General features: G+C 41.6%; 1 protein-coding gene across 1 annotated transcript in view; it reads right to left on the bottom strand.

The window, feature by feature from the left end:
• Positions 1-17,706, bottom strand: part of IMPG2 (interphotoreceptor matrix proteoglycan 2) — a 904,006-nt gene that overhangs the window by 125,567 nt on the left and 760,733 nt on the right. The window contains exon 17 of the mRNA XM_086934482.1: positions 4,728-4,938. Within this exon, the coding sequence (XP_086790608.1) occupies positions 4,728-4,938 (211 nt within the window). The remainder of the gene's footprint in view (positions 1-4,727; positions 4,939-17,706) is intronic.

Genomic DNA, 17,706 nt, shown 5'->3' with positions numbered 1-17,706 from the left:
TGCTTGTCAGACCTAACACACACCGCACAGTTATTGATAAACTTCTCAACAGATGTATCCAAACCAGGCCACCAATAGTGACACTTGAGTAACCTCTTTGTAGCTGAAACACCAGGATGCCCTGAATGTGCTAATTTGATAATCTTCTCCCTGAGACTACCTGGTGGAACAAACAACTCATTCCTCAACAAAATTCTATTTTCAATAGATAACTCATTCGCCACCTGTGCAAAACTTCTCAACGAAGGTTTAATATTTTTAACAGAGGGCCATCCATTAACAACATAAGACTTGACCTTAGCTAACAAATTATCTTTACCAACATGATCATTCCACTCATTCTCATCAATGCCAAAATTGCTTGACTCCACAGCATCCAAAGCAGCCACAACACACTCATGCTGATCCGTGACTTCATCACAAGAATCACCCAGAGGAGGTAACCTAGATAAACAGTCTACAGCAAAATTCTTTCCACCTGGAATATGCTGAATCTCAAAGTTAAACTCCTGCAGTCTTGCTATGAACCAAACCAACCTGGAAGATGCTCTACCACTCCTCACGCCATCCATCATGTAGACCAACGGCTTATGGTCCATCACCAAAACAAAAGGCCTACCCCATAAAAAATTCTTCAACTTCTCCACAGCCCACACACAGGCTAAAGCCTCCTTCTCGATTGTGCTATAATGAACTTCAGCACCTCTAATCGCTCTTGAGATAAACGAAATAACTCTCTCCTTGCCATTAACCATCTGCGTGAAAACAGGCCCCAAACCAACAGTGCTTGCATCCACAGTTACAAAAGACTTCCCTTTAGGATCAAAAGTTTTAAGACCCGGAGCACTAGCAATAAGCTTAATCACACCCTGAAAAGCTGAATCATGGACATCAGTCCGAACAAATCTTGAACTTTTCTTTAACGGGTTGTCTGAGTGGTTCAACAACCAAAGCATATCCTTTAACAAATTTCGCATAGTATTCACTTAACCCAAGAAAAGAGCGTAAAGCATCCTTGTCCTGAGGCTTGCTGGCATTTTCAAGGTTGCTAATGATATCTTTTTTAGGAAAAATTCCTTCCTGAGTAATTTTATGACCTAAATAGTCAATTTCTTTAACTAGGAATTTACATTTTTCCTTGCTCACCGTCATGCCCTTGCTGCTTAGAATCTTTAAAACTTTTTCCAAAGTGACATTATGCTCATCAATTGACTTAGCAAAGATTAAAATGTCGTCTTGAAAAGACTGAACACCTTCAACTCCACTAAACAAATTTTCAATTAACTTTTGAAAAACACTGGCAGCAGATGCCAGGCCAAAAGGCATCCTCAAGAATCTAAATAACCCAAACGGAGTTAATAATGCCGTCAGATCTCTAGAATCCTGATCCAGAGTAACCTGATGGTAGGCTGCCTTCAAGTCAATAATGGAGAAAAAAAATCGCTCCATTGACAGCAGCCAACATTTCTTGTATTCTAGGCAAAGGATAAGTTTCCACCACAATGTTTTTATTGAGAGATCGAAGATCTACACACAGTCTAATTTCTTGATTCTTTTAAGAGCAATAACAATAGCCGAAACCCATTCTGAGCTATCAGTAGGTTCTATGATACCTTGAGAACAGAGACCATCCAAATATGATTTGAGCTTGTCCCTCACACCCAGAGGTACCATACGAGCTTTATGTTGTACAGGTAAAGCTCCTTTTTTAAGTTTAATCCTGTGTGAAAAACCTTTGACCTCACCTACAACATCTTCAAAAACATTTTTATACTTATTCATAATGGAAGACAGAGGATATTCCAAAGAAACATTGTTGACAGGCATTTCTCTCAACTGAATTGGACGATCTGATCCTGGGCATAAATTAATGCCAAGTTTACCAAGATCATACCACCCAACAATATTTTTTCCATCAATTGCAACATAAATGTTGGTAAAAATGACACAGGTCTCAAATTTTAACGAATCTTCAAAGAAACCTAACATTTTGATGTCAAAATTACCAAAAGCTTTAGGATTGATATCAGATTTAGCAAGTTTGACACCTTTCCATTTTTCATAAAAGAACACATCTGATAAGATAGTCACCAGCAAACCAGAGTCAGCCATAGCTTGAAAGGCAATCTTACCAACATGAACTATCCCTAAAGGAGCTTTGAAAGGAAGAGAAATACTATTTATGTGACTATCAAAAGATGACTAAATTCTCCAAATCATCATTAACATAAGAAACATTACTAACAATGGAATTAGACTTACCACCTTTCCTTTGAATCCTACATGAAGATGTAAGATGGCCAATTTTACCACATTTAGTACACTTTTTTTTTAAGTGCGGGACAATCTGGGCAGTTTGCCAAATGTGCTTTTGAGCCACACCTAAAACAACTTAAAACTCTATTGGTTTGAAAATGTCCCTTACTACGCATTTGAACAGCACAAACAGAAGTGTCATTAGTATTCTTGTTTTCATTAGCAGCAATGACCTTAGATGACTAAATTGATCATGCAATCCCTTTGGCCAAATCAATTACTTCTGCCAAAGTAGGATTACGACAAGCTAAGAGTTGTTCTTGTACTTTTTTAGCTGCACAATTAAAGACAAACTGATCCCTGAACGCTGTATCAACATAGGCACCAAAATCGCAGTTTGCAGCTAAAACCCTCAGAGCTGCTACATAATCTTCAACAGATTTGTCAGCGGATTGTTTCCTCTTATGAAAAGAATGCTTTTCAATCATGACATTAGGTTCATCTTCAAACTGTTTCTCAAGTCTAGCAACAGCTTCAACAAAAACATTCCATCCATCACCTCCCTCAATTGGTGGCGCAATGGGTAAAAGGTTCTTGAAAATGTCAATAGCAGCTGTGCCTAAATAACTGAAAAGAATGGACTTTTTCCTTGCAGCAGAAAACCCAGTACCATCAATGGCAACAATGTAGTTATCAAAAGTTTCAATCCATTTCTTCCACCTTAATTTCGGTTTTCCTGGAATTTCCGAAAAGATGGAGGGTTGATTGCAAATCTGAGATGTAGCCATAACAAAGACTAAAACAATAAAACTCTAATACTTTTTAAAAATAAACGTGTGCAGAACAATGTGAAAGAGAAAGAAGAAAATGAACTTCCAATTGTGTGCAAATCACAGTAGTAATAAGACAGCAACATGCACTTGAAAATAATAAAGTGTGCACATCACTGAAGTAAACAAAGGATTGAAGAAAATATCCAGCTTACCACTTTTTTACTACCCCAAAATTAATACCTAAGGAAATATATATATTTTAAATAAAAGTGAGCGAATCACTGAATTTGCAAGTATAACTTAATGAAAATGGTAATAAACAAGAAGTTGCCACTTGAAAGACGTTGTAAGTAAAACGCTGTTACACTGCTTGACGATCGGCGATGCTGTGATGACAGAACAGCCGATCGTGTGAAAATCACTCTGAAAATGGCCACGACGTTGCGTGCTACGCTGCGTTCCAGATGAGCAATGCGTTTCAGGAGTCAAAATGGCTGTGACGTTGCGTGCTACTAAGCGCTGCGTTCCAGATGAGCAGTGCGTTCCAGGAGTCCGTTGTCAATCACAGACGCCATCAAACTGGAAGCACACAGGAGCGCGAGCAGACCAACTGCCGTAGAGACGCTTCAATGACAACGACGCGAAATCCTTAATGTTTAAGGAAAAGACAGTACCTTGTAGATCACAGCGTCAACAGCTCCCATCAGACTGCACCAGGAAAGATTGCACCGTAGGTCCGTTTCTTTTTTTTTTTATCGAAGAAAGTAAAAGACGCTCAGCAACACAGTGGGTCCATAAATTATTAAATAAACCTCGTCGCCATTGTAAAGAGCGGAGGAGGCAGTATAAGTTTTAAATAGGATTTATTTAAGGTAAATCCAAGGACCCACTGGAGCACAAACCAAAGCGTCTACAACATTGTGAAGAGAAAAAAAGCGTTGGCTACTTGTAAAGCCAGATTTTAAGAAGATTTGAATAAAGGAGTTCTTTTCAAAACAAAGAACATTTGAATGAAGTTTGTGCACCCCATGTCTTAACAAAATGCATTATACATGTCCATGAATGAGAAATTGTGTGTGCTGATCACTCTTGTGGAATACTATTAGGGCGTAGTGCTCCTGTGAGGAAGACTATGAGACTGTTGTTTCTGATCAGAGCACCACATTACTCTAACCAGATTGCCTAAATGTGATAGGTGTGATTTCTCTTGTCTCAGTCTCAATATTTGTAAATCACTCTTTGGTTTTCTATTATACATGAACAACAGTACCGTATATTAAATCAAACACAGAAGAAGGTTTGGAACATTGCACATCCTAAAGTCATGCATTTTGGGTTCCTCTTATATGCGATAATAAAGGTAAAGGAGAGACAGTGAAACAAAACAATTAACTAAGGATCACACATTTTAATAAAGTGAGGTTGCAGGGACTAATACAAGGTTTTCTGGTTTTCCGTTATGCAATTTAGCCACTAGATGTAAATGCTTCACTTCCCCAACACCAACCATTATGCCATAGCCCGTCCACTCCGCTAAAACCCCTCCGCCTTCTGACCGCCGCCCTGCTAGCGTCAATGCGGACCTCGGTCACACCACAGACAAAACTTTATGGTCACTGGGGAAATATTTGTACGTACCAATTGCCTATACAGAGAGAGAGATAGATGATGGCAAAGATAGCATCTTTCATAACTTACCTACAAATTGCTCCTTGTCCATGGATGACGTCACATTTTCCATCATTCAGACAGAAGTCAGGCTCCAGGTCACAGACACTCTGACAGGGCAAGCCATCTATGCTCATATAACCAGGATTGCAAACGCACTCTCCCTCCCCAGTCCAGCGGTTCACAAGACATTCTGAAAACTCATTGCAAGCCTGGAATTTGCAAGGATCTGCCTGGTCTCCTAAATCATGGAAGTAAAGAATCTATTAAAAAGCTGAGGATAGCATAACGTTTAACTAATATTAAATATAAAAACAATATCAACAATACGTTTTTGTCAGTTTTGCATTTGATATCCTAATAACCTTTCTTCCTAAACCCATGATCCAATTCACAATATTTCTCTAAACTCCTTATGCATATTTTAACTCTTTCGACCTTCCCATACGTTCTTCCATTAGGGTAATTGTCCAAGTTACTAACAGTGGGGCTGCCTGTTATTGTAGGAGGGTTGGACAGCCACGAGAGAGTATCACATAGAATGGGATTTTGTTTCAAATATCATTACACATGTGTCTAGCTATAAAGATTTTGCAAAAACAAATGCTCAGATTCTGTGCATTCTAATAAATTATTAGTTCACTGTGTGGAGTGCTGTTTGAGAATCCAAGCCACGCCCATACGTCTTCAGCAAAATGTGCTATAAATACAAATAAAAGTAGACATTTATATGCTTCTGATCATGGTACATGCCACTGATTGAGGTTCCATTCCGGTTCACACCTCAAATATATGGTCAATTCAGTATGAATGCCTTTTTTTCTTAATTAGATAACAACTTCATCGCAAATCCAGGGAGGTTTTCTTTTTAAATGGTATGTGGCATACAACTGTGCAACTATGTTGCAATATATTGCTAAATATAAACCAGAAATTTTTGACAGGACAATCTATAGTACATGTGAAGATTAATAACAGAGTAAAATACATGCTCTCCCCCTTTCCAGCATGGTGACATTGTAGTACTTGGTGAAACAAACCTGAAATAGCATTTGCTACAGCTCTTCAATTGATCACAGAAATTATATTTTTCCAAAGGATTCAAATCAATTTGCATGTTATAGATTCTACAGTTTCTCAATGGTCTCAATTGAAAATGGTCTTCTGGGGTATGTTACATTTTGCATCAAATGCATTACATTGCTGAAGTCGAGTCTGGTGGCTTAGTGGACTAATGCATCCACTGTAGGGGCCTGTGTTCGACCTCATGATGATAGGTTCAAATCTCGGTGGGTCCGCTCAGCCTTTCAACCTTTTGCGGTCGATAAAAGGAGTACCATTGAGTTGGGTAACAAAAGACAAGGGGCCTACGGGTGAACATGCGCTTTGCCAATATACATGTTACATTTGTTGTTAGGTAAGTAATTTGAACTATATGACTCTTGTGTGTTGTTTTTCTTAATACTCCACTTCTGGTAGATTGAACTTTGTTAGCGGCCTGACTGCAGTGGGCACAGTAGATGCTGATAACTTCAACCATCTTGAACGGAGTAAAAAGTTTTATCAGCCAATGCACAATTGAGTGCAGGAGGACAATAGATAAATCTGGTCATAAAATAGGACAAATTCAAGTGCACGTACAATCATTACTGCTACCGCAGGAGACCACAGATAAATCTAGCAACTACCGGGGAAGGTGTGGATACTCCATCTCTTAACCTGCAAAGCAGCCTGACCATCGCCACCAACTCCAGTAATGTTTGTTTCACGCCAAGAGGCGCTTATCAAGGCTTCGGGTCTCCCGCAGGGCGGGACGCGCACGGGCTCGCCCAGGCTGTTCCTAGGCGAAGCCCGGGCCAAAGGTGGGTCTGTCTATGCCTGTTGGAGCCCAAAGGAGGCTGGGCCCCCCTCACGTCCGATCTTCAGTGGACCTAACGAAACCAAGAGGATAATATAATCAGTGATTATCTCACAATCCTATTGCTCCCTCGACTAAGGTACCATTAACATCCTCTTTCCCTCATTGATTACCCTGAATTTACGGGGCTGCTCCTGTCTCTGCCTTTGCTCCCGGTTCGCATAGTATCTTGAGTTTTGGCACTGCTGCACCTTTGGGATAATGGGAAAATGTAAGGCAGGTGAGGCTGTTAAAAACAAAACTCTGGCCAAAAAAACTAAGAAATCTGGGAAGGTCAGAACAGATGCGGCTCACCCAAACCTGCAATCCCTGGCTGATATTGACAACCTTATTGAGGAGGTAGAACAACTTTTAAATACTAGTGGGGACAAAGGGAAAGAGAAGAGCAAACAGCCAATAGTCGCATCGATGATTAAAAAACACAAAAGTCTGCAAACAATCAGACGTGATTACTAGCGGCGTTCGTGATTTATCGGAATCTATGGGATTAAAAAATGGGTCAGTTTCAGAGAGGATAGATTTGAGTAAGTTACGACTACGAGCTCAGATTGTTTCTTGTACCCTAAAATTAATGTTATTGCAAACGTTCCTTGTCACAATCGTTTTAAAATTGTTACAGTTGGTTGTTGAATCCACGGGACCACAAATCGAGCCCAAAGATATAAATGAAGTCCTACCTGTCAAAGTTGCCTAAGTAACAAAACAAGACATGGACAACCATCTTGAAAGGTTGGATAACAAACACTACCACCTTAAAAGTGTAATCATATTATTGTCGGAGACACACTTAACAAGTTACCAACTAGCCTTTGTGAATCGCAAGGGATCTGTGGCCCCCCTCTGACAAGCTGCATCCTGTTTAAAAGAACAAACTCCCCCCTCCATCTTTAAGTACTGCCTTGCAACAGGAGATTCCCACTACTTATAACAGATCCTAATTGGGGAAAGCGGCTATCCCAGGGAAGTTGTAAAATAGCTCTCAATATGTAGCAACTAAATCTAGTTCTGAACCATCAAGGGCGCTAAGATCACAGAATTTATCGAGTTGTGCCACTAGCAATCCACCTACGGTTATTTATCCAAGGAAGTCGGGAGATCACAACTCTACTGGCAAAAGCCTGCTGCCTAACACTAATCCCTTGATGCCATCTTCTAATCCACCAAGGAGACCTTGGGAAATTGATCACCACTTGGCCATATTAGACCAATGTCACTCTATCCATATGATTCAGGTCCCAAATCTGAAACCTAGCTTGTATGAAGACACAAGTGCTCTGATTAATAAAGCTATCCAATTGAAAGCAAATGTTCCTCAGTGATTAGATCCGATATCGTGCTGGCCAAGAGTTACACATCGAGCTCATCAACCCATGACTATATATAGGTTGCTCTCACATCCTACTACCTGGTTGAAAACCTAGTCAATTTCGAGTTACGCACTTGTAATATGCATGGGGTTTAAACACTGAGTATTAGATAAAAGGCATTTCCGCCATCCCGTGAAATTTTATAGAACTCTGTTAATGCTACAGCAACCTTGGATGAAATTGGCTGACTAAGGCTGAGCCCTAAAAAGGATCTTAAGTCACCAATGAAGTCGAGCAACCCAAAAGAAATCAGTAGATTGACCCTAGTCGCTCATGTCATTGTGTGTTCTGATGTTATTGCTTTATCTCCTGATGATCAAAGTAATTTTCTGGGTTATTGTGCTGGGGATGAAGAGATTAATCACACGGGTAACCATCAGGCGGGATGGTAGATCTATGTTCCCCAATAGCGAGTCAGGGACGTTCTACCCTTCAGGTTCTAGGGTGCATTGATGCCTTAGACTTATCTGCTTGTTTATTATGCTGGGGACGATAAGATCAACCATACGGCCAACCATCAGGTGGGGTTTGCTGATTCAACTACCCTAGATTTTTCTTTGTTGACCCAAGTAATCTTCCTGTTTATTATGCTGGGGATGAAAAGATCAATCATACGGCCAATCATCAGATGCGGTCAGTAGATGCAACTATCCTAGCAGAGAGCCACGGTTATATGGAGCTACATCCAATTTCACTAACCCCTTGTGAGCTGGAAAACAATTTTGTAGATAGCAGGTGTAAGCACCATGTTGTTAATAGCTTGAACCTCCCAGGGAATTGTGGCCAAGAGGATCTATTAGCTGTTTCAACTGGAAATGAGCAGAATGGACAGAGTGCTCTCCCCCTCTCAAACTCCTATCTTGGAACATAGCTGGTCTGGTGTTCAAATTAGTGGATTCAGACTGGAGGGCATATATAGCTGAACAAGATATCTGCCTGCTACAGGAGACATGGGCTACAGAAAAAGTATTTATTGATGGGGTTCACTTGTTATAGCATGGAGGCAAAACCGTCAGTCCACTATTTATCATCCCCAAGGCAACACCTCCACCTTCACTGAACACCTGTCCGACCTGATTACCCACTGCTCTCTCTGGTACATGAACAACCTTATTCTGGGCGACCTCAATCTACACTGGAATGAAGCAAAGAACCTGCTAATCCAGAACCTGAATGAACTGCTTATTAGCAACAACCTTACCCAACACTGCTTAGAGGAAACCCACAACAAAGGTGCGATACTAGACGCCATCATCGCCCAACATGACACTGTGACAATAGACCGCACCCTGCCCGTGGACTGGTCCGACCACCACTTAATCCTTTTCCCCCTCACTCAACCAATCAAACTCAAACCTCCCACCCAAGACCCCCGCGAAATGGACTAGGAACTTCACTCAAATTAACATGACTGACCTAGAGGGAAGGATTAAATCTCTCCTCACGGCCTCCATAGACAATCTTTCCACAACAGAACTCACCTCCCACTACAACTAAAACATGTCATCCATTCGAGATCAAGTAGCCCCCTTGAAACAAAAAAAAAACCAAGAACATACCTTCGAGATCTTGGTTCAACACGGACATAAACAACGAAAGAAGCCAACTAAAACCTACAGAAAGTCTACGGAGGAGCAAAACTCATCAAGCCTACTGGAACAACTCAAAGCAGTCCGAAGGATTTACAAAAAACACATCAGCAATGAAAAATACACCTTCTTCTGTGCCACTCTGGTCAACGCAAAAAACAGGCCGAACGAACTGTTCAAAATCATCAAGCAACAAACCTCCAAACCCCCGGAATCCTCCCTACAGCCTCCAAGGACTTGTGTGAAAGCTTTGCCAACTTCTTCGATGATAAAATCACCAAGATTGAGCTTTCACAGGACATCAGCATCACCCCCGTCTGCAAAAGCTTGACCCCAGTGACAGTAGATAGCACACCCAAGCTCCCCACAAAAACCTGGAAGTCCTTCAACCCCAATCACGGAAACTGAGATCCTCAAACTGATCTCCACCTCCTAACCAGCCTCTCACATTCTGGACCTGATACCCACCGAACTAACCAAAGAAACTCTCCTTAGCCCCGCTCTGGTGCAAGATCATAAACAGCTCCCTGTGATCCGCCATCCTATCGGAATGCCTCAAAGTTGGCCAAGTCATGCCACTACTAAAAAAGCCAGGCCTTGACTCCAAGGAACTGAATAACTTCAGACCCACCTCCAATCTCCCCCTCCTATCCAAAATCTTTGAAAAATGCGTCCTCCAATAACTGACTCAACAAATGGATAGCATCAACCTTCTTGACCCCCACCAATCGGGTTTCAGAAAAGGCTATAGCATGGATACCGCGATCCTAAACATCACAGATGACATTCACAAGTCCCTCAATACCAACCAATGTTGCCTCCTCATTCTCCTAGACCTATCGGCAGCCTTTGGCACGGTTGATCACCAACTTCTCATCAAGGCTTTACAAGAAAGGGTAGGAGCTGATGAGGTGGTCCTTCAATAGTTTTCCTCCTTCTTACACAGCCATTCACGAAGGATATAAATAAAAAACTTTACCTCCAACCTACACCACGTCAACAGGGGTGTCCCCCAAGGTTCCGTGCTCTCACCCAAACTCTTCAACATATACATGGAGCCCCTCACCACCCTACACAAAAATGCCTTCATAGCTTTCCACCTTTATGCAGATGACACCCAGATCTATCTAGAAACCTCCTCTATTGATGACATTCACAGAATGAATGTCACTCTTAAAGAAATCCAACATTGGCTCTCGCTTAACCACTTAAAACTCAACCAAGACAAAACTGAGATACTCCTCATCTCCAACAAAGATGAGAACCCTCATATTGCAGAATGGCTAAAAGCTTTGGACACTCGTAACGGCAATCGCACTCTGTCCCACTCAGTTAAATCATTAGGAATCACTGTAGACTCAAAACTTGACATGGCCAAACGCATCAAGAACTCTGCAAAGAGTGCCTTCCTCAACCTGAAGCTACTTAACAAAATAAAACCATTCATCCCAATCAATGATATCAAACAAGCCACCCAATCACTGGTGCTATCCATATTTGACTATGGGAATGCCACCCTCACTGGTACACCAAAATCTCACCTTGCGCCCCTTAAAACTACTCACAATGCAGCAGCTAGAATGGTCACTGGAATCAGGAAATACAATCACATCTCACCAGCACTCAGAGAACTAACATGGTTCCCATTCGAACTGCGTGCCAATTTCAGAACTGCCTGCCTCACCCACAAAGCCCTGCACATAGGAAAACCTGAGTATTTGGATGCTAAACTCAAGATGGCTGGTCATTCAAGGAACCTCAGGAGCTCTAGCACCCTACTTCTCATCCTATGCAAACAAAAAACTACAGAATGAGTCCTTCGCCGGAAACTCACCCCAAATCTGGAACGCCATCCCAGTCGACATAAGGACTATCTCGTCCTTCACAAAATTCAAAAAACATCTGAATTCTTTTTTCCTCAACCGCTTCTTCCCGAATGGATAGCTGCCATCTAAACGCAACTACCTGCTCGTCGTCTCTCCCAGTCATTGTAGCCCTAACACTCTCCTCCCCCCTGCTATTCTGACTCCTATCTGCTCCTCCCCACCCTAGTGGTTCCACCTCAAGAAAACATGCACCCTATGAGGTTATCTCAGGACTCACACACTACCTCAATGCTGCTCAGCAAACTTGGACGTTCCGTACCTATATGTAGAATACTGCTTTGTTCTTGCTCAAAACCTGTTGTGAAGCGCTCCAATACCCTTGGGTCAGGGTAGCGCTATATAAAACTCCTTAATAAATAATAAAAATAATAAGCTATAGGTGGACTCATGATGTTAAATAAGAATGGTTGCACTAGCAGTTCTAAGTTGATGGTGATTGATAGTTTGGACCTGATGGGGATGACTGTGACTTTCTCGTCTAGACTTTGTTTGTCCATTTTTAACATTTATGTTAGAAGCACAAGGGGACTTGATACATCTCCCACACTATCCCTCCTTGAGGGCTTTATAGATAGTTCGGAACCAAACATAAAAACTGTAGTAGCTGGTGATTTTAATATATTCTTTAAACCCTCAACTTATTTAAACGAGACAACAAAAGAGGAGGATAAAGTCTGGGGTATTCCACCATGGCTAGTCTCCCTAAGGAAAATTTCTGAAATTTTGCACTAGGATTGGCTTCATTCACATTAAGCAGGGGCCTCAGAGCATGCAATGGGCACACTCCCTCTGACCTCACAAGGGCAGTTACATTTAAAAGAGGGGTTTGTACTGTGAGAAGGTGGGTTGGTATATGCTGTACACTAATTAAAGTGGGCACCTTCTACCAGGCCACACGACCCTAATGATGTCTGAGGTCAAAGACAACCTTATTGAAAGCTATCCTTGTGAGAGCTATGGAGAGCAGCCTTAAGGCTTAAAATAAAATATGTATTTATTAATATAACACTCTCTACTAGTCTCTTCACGAGACTAGGGCATAAAGCACACAATACTAAATTGATAGAACATTTGTAAATAGCGAAATACACAGCGGGCTCCAGGGGGATACCGAACCATATACTAAATAAATGGTATGACAACAATGACTTCAATAGACACAGTGCCTAAAGCACGTAGAATCCTTGGGACCCCAAGGAACCACCCAGTGGAGTGACACAGGGAGCCCACGGAGGACGTGTGCAGTGAGGAAACACAGACGCGTGCTCCGTACAACTCTATGGGAAAGTCGCAGATAGAAATTTACAAGTTAAGGACAGTTCTAAGAGTACTTCAAGCAAACCCTTTGTAACTTAGGAGGTTGTAAGGCTGACCCACCCGTGAGTACAGAAGAACTAGTGTTACCTATCCCAGAGGAGCCAGGTGCATAGGGGTCAAGTGGTGTCGGAAACCTTCGTCATTCTCCAAGGAATGGAGAGTCAGGGCACGTCTGGAGCTACCAGGTAAGCCAAAGAATTAACAAGGTGACCCCCACCAGGACCCACAGGCCAACTGAGCAGGGATCGCAAAGACCTTAAGCAAGTCTGCAAAGCACCAGCCCACAGGACACTCATGGTGTGGAGGCTGGAAATCTTTGGAGCAAATACTGCTCGGGTCAGGACTACTCGGAGACCAAAGCACTGGCTCAGGAATTCTCACTAAGCATATGCAACTGCAAAGGTACAGATGCACTCGGGGTTTGGGTTGAACAGTCCCCAAGAGGGATACTGTTCTCAGAATCGCTGAGAGGGCAGATCGACCTCAGGGACCTTCGGGAACCCACCTCCTGTGTTGCTGAAATCTTCAGAGTCCTCTGGAGCAGCAAACTGGTCAGATGTGTTTAGGTGCCTGCTTTTGCAGGGGAGTATCTCCTCTAGTCCAAGGGAGATTCTTCAGTCATCCAGCATCGTGCAGGCAGTAGAAGTACTTGGTTTCTTCTTAGCAGAATCTTGTCTGGGTAAAATCTAAAGTCCTGTAGCCAGGTAACCCACTTTATACACATGGGAAGGGGTTGGAAAGATTCTGTGGACCCTCCTAGGGGAGGGGCAGGGCACAGGGGTGGCTACACCCATGTCCTTTGTCCAGATTTGCGCCAGAGCAGGAGCAAATGGCTCCTAGAACTGGTTTGAGCTGGACTATACACAGGGACACCAAATGTGCCCCCATTGCAGACTTTCTGGCACTCTAAGAGTGTACCTACCCAGCCGTAATACACTAAATCCTGTCTGGGAGGTGGTTACACCGCCCTAGACAGGATCCCTATTGTCATGCCTTCCTCTGTGCGAGCTTGGCTCTGCAGCAGGAGAGCAGAATTGTGTCTGTGGCTGGCAGCGTCAATTTTGTACTGCCCAGGTCGAGAAAGCTGGTATGCCGGTGACCCACATATGTCACTTCAGAAGGGTGGTGTGGAGGTATGATTCCAAGGTGTTTTACACCAAACACAACATGTTTTGAAGCAGCCGTTTTAAAGTTAGCATTTACCGCGAGATTATAATACACTTAAACATATATGTCAGGCTGCATCACAGACAACCCTGGAGATTGGTCTCCGAAGGCTGCAGGGGCACTCTGCTCATGCAGGGGCACCCCCTCAAGTAAAACCCAGCACCCTGCCTTCAGGAATGTTAAGGCCTGTCATAGGGGTGACTGATAGGTATTTGAGTGCAGTCATTCAGATAGATATAGTGAACATATATCTTAAGTGGTGCAAGCACCAGCTTACACAGTCTGCAGTAGCAGACTGGTTGTGTCAATTTACGTGGCCTCTCAGGGGTGGCATAATACATGCTTCAGCCCATGGGAGACCTCTGATGTACCTATGCCCTGGGTACATGGTGTACCATATACTAGGATCTGGTAAGGGTACCCCAGGATCCATTCTGGAGTGTACCTAAAGCACATGCATATCAATTTACAGGAGAAAGCAGATACACTGGGGTCCTGGATAGCAGGGTCCCAGTCGGACTAGGCCAAAAACAGTGTGACATTAGCAAAAAGTGGGGGTAACCATAAGAAGCAGATACTACTTTCCTACATGTATCAGCACTATTGACTATGTGTTAGTTGATATAAGAATGTGGCCTCCCCTGCATGATATGAAAGTGATAACACGTTTGGACAGTGACCATAACTCTCTTGAAGTAACTCTGGTGTTTATTGTCTTGGAGAGTCGCCAGTCAGATAACTATTGTGCCCACTCCTTTGGTAGCAAATAATCCTCATTAAGTTTCTTGGCCGAATGTTATGTCCAACCTTAATTTATTCACACAGATTTATAAACTCTACGTAACATTTTTGAATCATATGATGGGTCAAGTGAGGATGTAATATCTATTTTCGATAACCATATTGGCTTATTTAAAGCACTACAGGAATGTTTTTATCAAGATAGTATTATTAGAAACCCTAACCCTCTAAGGTGGAGAAATGGTTTAACCAGGCTTGTAAACTAGTAAAGTTAGCTTTGAGGACGGAACCATGTCAATATTTAGGGAGCAAGAACTCCTCTCTAACCAAAGCAAAGAGAAACTGGGAAAATAACTTATGTCAAGAAATTTTAGACGCCAGTAAAAATAATGACATTAGGCTATTTTAGTGTCTTATTGCCCTAAGTAAGTCAGAAAAGCCTAACTCCCACCACTATAATATTCCTCCTGATAAATGGATGTTACACTTTTCTAAAATTTATGCTCCAGCTGAGCCCTGGATTTTTAATGGCACTAGCACTTTCAATGCACCGTTAGTAGTGGATTACGCCCCTTCTCTTGTCTTTAGTCTGGAAGAAACATCCAGAGCAAATGATTAACTGAATTCCGCAAAAGCCCCCTGCCTGACTAAAATGTCTGGTGACTTGTACAAATCGGAACCCATATATGGGCCTCATATCTTATTATGTTGTCAAACGCTATAGCAGTTGGGGGGAAGGTACCACATTCTTGGCTTGGGGCTGAAATTATAGCGATATATAAAAAAGGTGATGCAGGAGAGCCATCAACTACAGGCCCATCAGTCTGCTTGATAATGGTTCCAAAAAAAATTCAAAGCAAATCTTAGTAAGATTTCTTGATTGCGTAAATGTTAATTAAATATGATCCCCCTCTAGGCAGGTTATAGATCGAGAATTAGTACGACACATTTTTAGATTTGTTGTTTTATATTGGAAATATGTTTTACTCCAGAAACAAAAACTATTTGTGGCTTTTATTGACCATAGAGCAGCATTCAACCTTATTCCTTGTGCTGCTCTTTGGCAAGCCCTGTCAAATATGGGGGTCCCAGTTAATTTAGTACATCTAAAAAAAAATTGAATGTAAACAACTACGCACAAGTTAGCCGGGGCCCCAACGGCGAACTGACAGATCATATATCCATGGAGAGAGGAGTCCGCCAGGGCTGTGTTTTAGCGCCTACCCTATTTTCCCTGCATATTGATGATGTTGTGGATGTTTTAGAGCTGTGCAGGAACGACTCTCCAACTTTGAATAATAAGAAGATACCGATTTTACTTTTTGCTGACAATTCGCTTCTTTTATCGAAATCTCCAAAGGGCCTCCAAATTTTAATTGATACGTTTTCACATTTTTGTAATTCAAGAGTTCTAGAATTAAACATAAAGAAAACCCAGTTTATGGTGCTTGAAAAGTCGAAGAAGGGTAGTCGAAGTATCTATGTAGGTAACGAGGCTCTTGATAGAGTTCATAGCTTTAACTACTTAGAGATAAGACTTATGGATAATTTAAGGTGGACTGGAAAAATCTACACTAACGATTGAACACAGATCTAATGCTATTCTAAGGTTCCACAAACAAACACCTTTACGCATAATTTCCCCTGCGTTGGAAACTTTACTGCACAACTGCACAACTGCACAGGGAGCTGCTATTGAGAATAATTTTTTAGAAGGATATTAGGTCTAGCATCTACCTCACCGTTAACCCCTATGTACGTCGTTGTTGGGATAAAAAGAGTTGCCAATCTGGCTATTTTAAAAACCTTAGCTTATTGGATCCAAATTTGGTCCACACCTGAACTTGGAGTTTTTAAAGATTCAATGACAGAGCTATTGAATCTCTAAGGAGCCATGGACATTTCATGGGTCAAAGCCACCTTCCGTTGGTTCTTTAAACTTGGATGGCAGAACTTGTGGGATGACCCTAACTCTACTGTAAAATAAGATAACACACTGTTAAAAGTTGGATACTGGGCTTATATTAACAACTGTTATGTTACGAATATCAATAATGGGTCTAATCAGCACTTTTTTAGATCATAAGTTTCCCCCATGTACGAAGAATTCCTTGATTTAATATGTCAATTTTACCTAGGAAGTTGTACATAAGATTCCGCTACGAGATCCTACCACTGATGTCTTTTACAAGTAAATGGTGTACTAACCAAGATCTCAAAACTGTCCCTGCATGTGGTTTGAGTAATGAAGATGAGAATTATGTATTGTTCTTCTGCAGGGAGTACCATTCCATACGTCGCAAATGGCTAGTTCTAATCAGCTGTGACTTGGCTACCACTAGTCAGCTGGAACCTTTTAGGATTTAAAAAAGCGACACAACGCTAAAAATAGTATTTGCTGTAAGTACATTTTTACAAGCGATGTATTACAAGAGACTAAAAGTTTTAAATGCTATGGATTTCTATGTTTACTAGCTGATTGCTTTAACCTAATTATTTACTTGCACTATGCACAGTCATTTTATGCAATTGTTGCACAGTTTCCATTGCACATCTGAGGCCAATGATGCAAATGTATAGGCAGCTTTTAACTATTTGTTTTTTTTCTTTTTTAAGTAACACATATTTTACTATTATCTTTCAGTTCAGTATCTGTCGCACTTTGTACGGTCATGTAGTGAGTTTTAATATATCCTACTGCCTGGAGGATTATGAACTATACTATGAACTCTTAGAAAAGTTGAATGATTCTTTTGATTGCAATTTTAACAAGGGTATTGTGATTATGCTGTTTCTGGGTGCACATAGGTACCCCTATTTTTTTTTTAGAAAATGAACTACATGCACTATTCTCCTTGTGTATACTGTCTGCTAGTGTTTTTGTTTTACTTTTAGTTGTGTATACTTTCATGGGTATTTTACTGAATAAAGTTATTGCTTACTTACTTACTACTGCTACTAGAAGCACTGAAGCCAAAGGAAGGATGGGCTGATGTGGGGTCATTTTGGTGAGTAAATGGTAAT

This window comes from Lissotriton vulgaris, chromosome 8 (genome assembly GCF_964263255.1).
Source record: "Lissotriton vulgaris chromosome 8, aLisVul1.2, whole genome shotgun sequence".
In the NCBI taxonomy this organism is placed as follows: domain Eukaryota; kingdom Metazoa; phylum Chordata; class Amphibia; order Caudata; family Salamandridae; genus Lissotriton; species Lissotriton vulgaris.
The sequence above is the reverse complement of the archived record's forward strand: the minus strand, read 5'-3'. Positions and strand labels throughout refer to the sequence as shown.